Raw genomic sequence first — 2,847 nt, 5'->3', positions numbered from 1 at the left:
ACATTCAAAATCATACCATCTTTTAAAAACATGGCATCCTTCTTCGATTCTCTTGTCCCTACACTTCACCTCAAAATGGTAAAGCCGACCGTTCTCTTTGCACCATCAATGAGATTTTTCGTACACTTCTCATTCAGTCCTCCATGCCATCAAAATTATGGGCAGAAGCACTCCACATGGCCACCTTTCTTCTCAATATTCTCTCCTCCAAAACTAATCCAAATATCATTCCCTATTACTCTATTTTCCTTTGCCATCCCAATTACTCTGAGGTTCGTGTTTTTGCCTGTCTTTGCTTTCCAAATGCCTATGCCATCTCTGAAAACAAACTTTCTCTAGGATCTATCCCATGTGTCCTTGGTTTTTTCGACGAACTCAAAGGTTACCGCTGTCTTGACTTACACACTCGACGGGTACACGTGTTTTGCCATGTTACATTCGCCGAACATATTTTTCCTTTTGCGCAACGCACCGACACACCATCAATCATCCCTACCTCTGTCGCCACCTCTTCTCCCTATCCATTCCACCTCTACACTCCTGCCACAGCAGCCCAACCTGCCACACTTACTGTCACAGCAGCACCACCCAACCCGCCATCAAACACCCGGACACCGCCCAACCCGCAACCAAACAACTCGCCACCACCCAACCTGCCACCACTCGACCAGCCACCACCCAACCCACAACCACACATCCCAATACCGAACCCACAACCAGGGATGGGGAGTGGTGCTGGGCCTGCGCTAGCAATGTGGCATGTGGGCACCTATGTGTCGTTTGATCAGGTGAGATCATGGAGTCGCACGCGACTGGCCGAGCATTCCGCCGGCCTACCGGTAGTAAACGTTTCCCATTTGGCATGGACCAGGAAGGCCGTTGCTAGAATCTACCGGAACAGCAGCTGCTGAGGTTATCGAGCGAGAGAGGCTCGGTGACATGGCCAGCGAGGTCCAGCACGGAGATGGTGCACCTCTCGTCGCATTTCGCGGTCGGGTGGGAGATCGCGACGTACACGCAGTTTCATCGCACCCCGTTGAATCCGTTGGCCTTGATGCAGAACCCCCTGAAGTTGTCCACGAACACCACCAGATCACCGATGTCTTCGACCGCCGCCCAACTCGTGGGGTTTTGGTGGTCCCAGCGGAAGGCCCCCGCCATGCGGAGCTTCACCGGGCCGTCGAATCCTCCCAAGGGCAAGACATGCGTCCGGCCGATCATGATGAGCTCGGCGGACGACACGGCGAGCATGGGCTCGCGCATCGTCTTCGCCGGCGGTGGCTTGATCACAGCGGACATGGCAAAGGTTTCGCTGTCCAAGCTGACCGTCTTGCCGGTTCTCGCGTCGAAATGCGCCATCGTAGTAGGTGATGCTGCTGACCTGGCCGAGCTCCTCCGGGCACTCCACCGGGCTCCACCACCGGTCTCCCGGCCGGCAGAAGCAAAGTACCTTGGTGCACCGCAACGCGATCAAGACGGCGTGTGGCGACCGATCCCACACCATGTCACGAAGAATGACAGGGTCGTTGCAGGACGAGGGCGGTAGCCTGGGTTGGCCGGCCGAGGCGCCGGTGAAGGGGTCCAGCAGGGCGCCCGAGAAGTAACGGTTCACGGCGAGCGTCCAGCCGTCCGGCGAGGCGAAGAGGAAGAAGCCGCTGGCGGTGGGCATGGGGATCTTCATGATCCGGTCATCGGGGAGCGACCAGAGGCGGCGGTCGACGCGGATGTGGTTTTTGGTAGGCAGGAGGAGCAGGGGAGCGCGGCGGCGGGCGCCATGCGCCACCGACGCCGAGCGCCAGGATGGGCACACGAAGCGGAAGCAGGCGAAGTCGGCGTGGTTGCTGATCCTGTCGGCCATCGCCGCTACGAGGTCGGCCGGTAGGTAGGACCAGCTCATCGTCATGTCTGTGCTAGCAGCGCCAAGGCGCCTTGCCTGGTTTTCCCGGATGTGCTTGTTTGACTTCGCCTATTTCGGCGAGTGTGATGGCCCGTGAGACCGTGACTACATTTGTGCATCTATAGAAGACTATATGATCACCGAGTATGTGGATGATAACCCACAAGTATAGGGGATCGCACCTGTTTTTGATAAGTAAGAGTGTCGAACCCAATGAGGAGCTAAAGGTAGAACAAATATTCCCTCAAGTTCTATCGACCACCGATACAACTCTACGCACGCTTGTTGTTCGCTTTACCTAGAACTAGTATGAACCTAGAAGTACTTTGTAGGTGCTGTCGGATAGGTTTGCAAGAATATAAAGAGCACGCAAATAAAAGGTAGGGGCTGTTTAGATAAAGAAACAATAAAGTAAATATAGAGAGTGTGGAAAAGTGGTGGTAGGAGTTGCGAAATTGCCCCTAAGCAATTGACTACTTTACTAGACCGATAGCAAGTATTATGTGGGAGAGGCCACTGCTAGCATGTCATCCCTGACTTGGAATTCTATGCACTTATGATTGGAACTATTAGCAAGCATCCGCAACTACTAACATTCATTAAGGTAAAACCCAACCATAGCATTAAGATATATTGGTCCCCCTTCAATCCCGTACGCATCAATTTCTATGCTAGGTTGAAGCTTCTGTCACTCTTGCCCTCCAATACGTAGTCCTATCAACATACAAATAACCCTATGGTGTGATCCACGCGCGCAATCATATTATGGGCACCAAAGAACAGCAACATAACCACAAGCAAATTAAATCAATCATAGCAATTCATCAACCACCGATAGGACAACGAAAATCTACTCCGACATCATAGGATGGCAACACATGATTGGATAATAATATGAAGCATAAAGCACCATGTTCAAGTAGAGGGTACAATGGGTTGCGGAAGAGTGG

The 2,847-nt window shown here is 52.8% G+C and overlaps 1 protein-coding gene across 1 annotated transcript; it reads right to left on the bottom strand.

The window, feature by feature from the left end:
* Positions 1 to 1,023: 1,023 nt before the first annotated feature.
* On the bottom strand, positions 1,024 to 1,897 carry LOC147971939 (uncharacterized). The gene is made up of 2 exons (XM_087524179.1): positions 1,355 to 1,897; positions 1,024 to 1,281 (listed from the first exon to the last, which is right to left on the bottom strand). Exons 1-2 carry the CDS (start codon positions 1,895 to 1,897, stop codon positions 1,024 to 1,026), a joined length of 801 nt encoding a protein of 266 aa, XP_087380305.1.
* Positions 1,898 to 2,847: the final 950 nt, after the last annotated feature.

This window comes from Triticum urartu, chromosome 5A (genome assembly GCF_056163025.1).
Source record: "Triticum urartu cultivar PI428250 chromosome 5A, HENAU_Tu73, whole genome shotgun sequence".
Classification (NCBI taxonomy): Eukaryota; Viridiplantae; Streptophyta; class Magnoliopsida; order Poales; family Poaceae; genus Triticum; species Triticum urartu.
The sequence above is the reverse complement of the archived record's forward strand: the minus strand, read 5'-3'. Positions and strand labels throughout refer to the sequence as shown.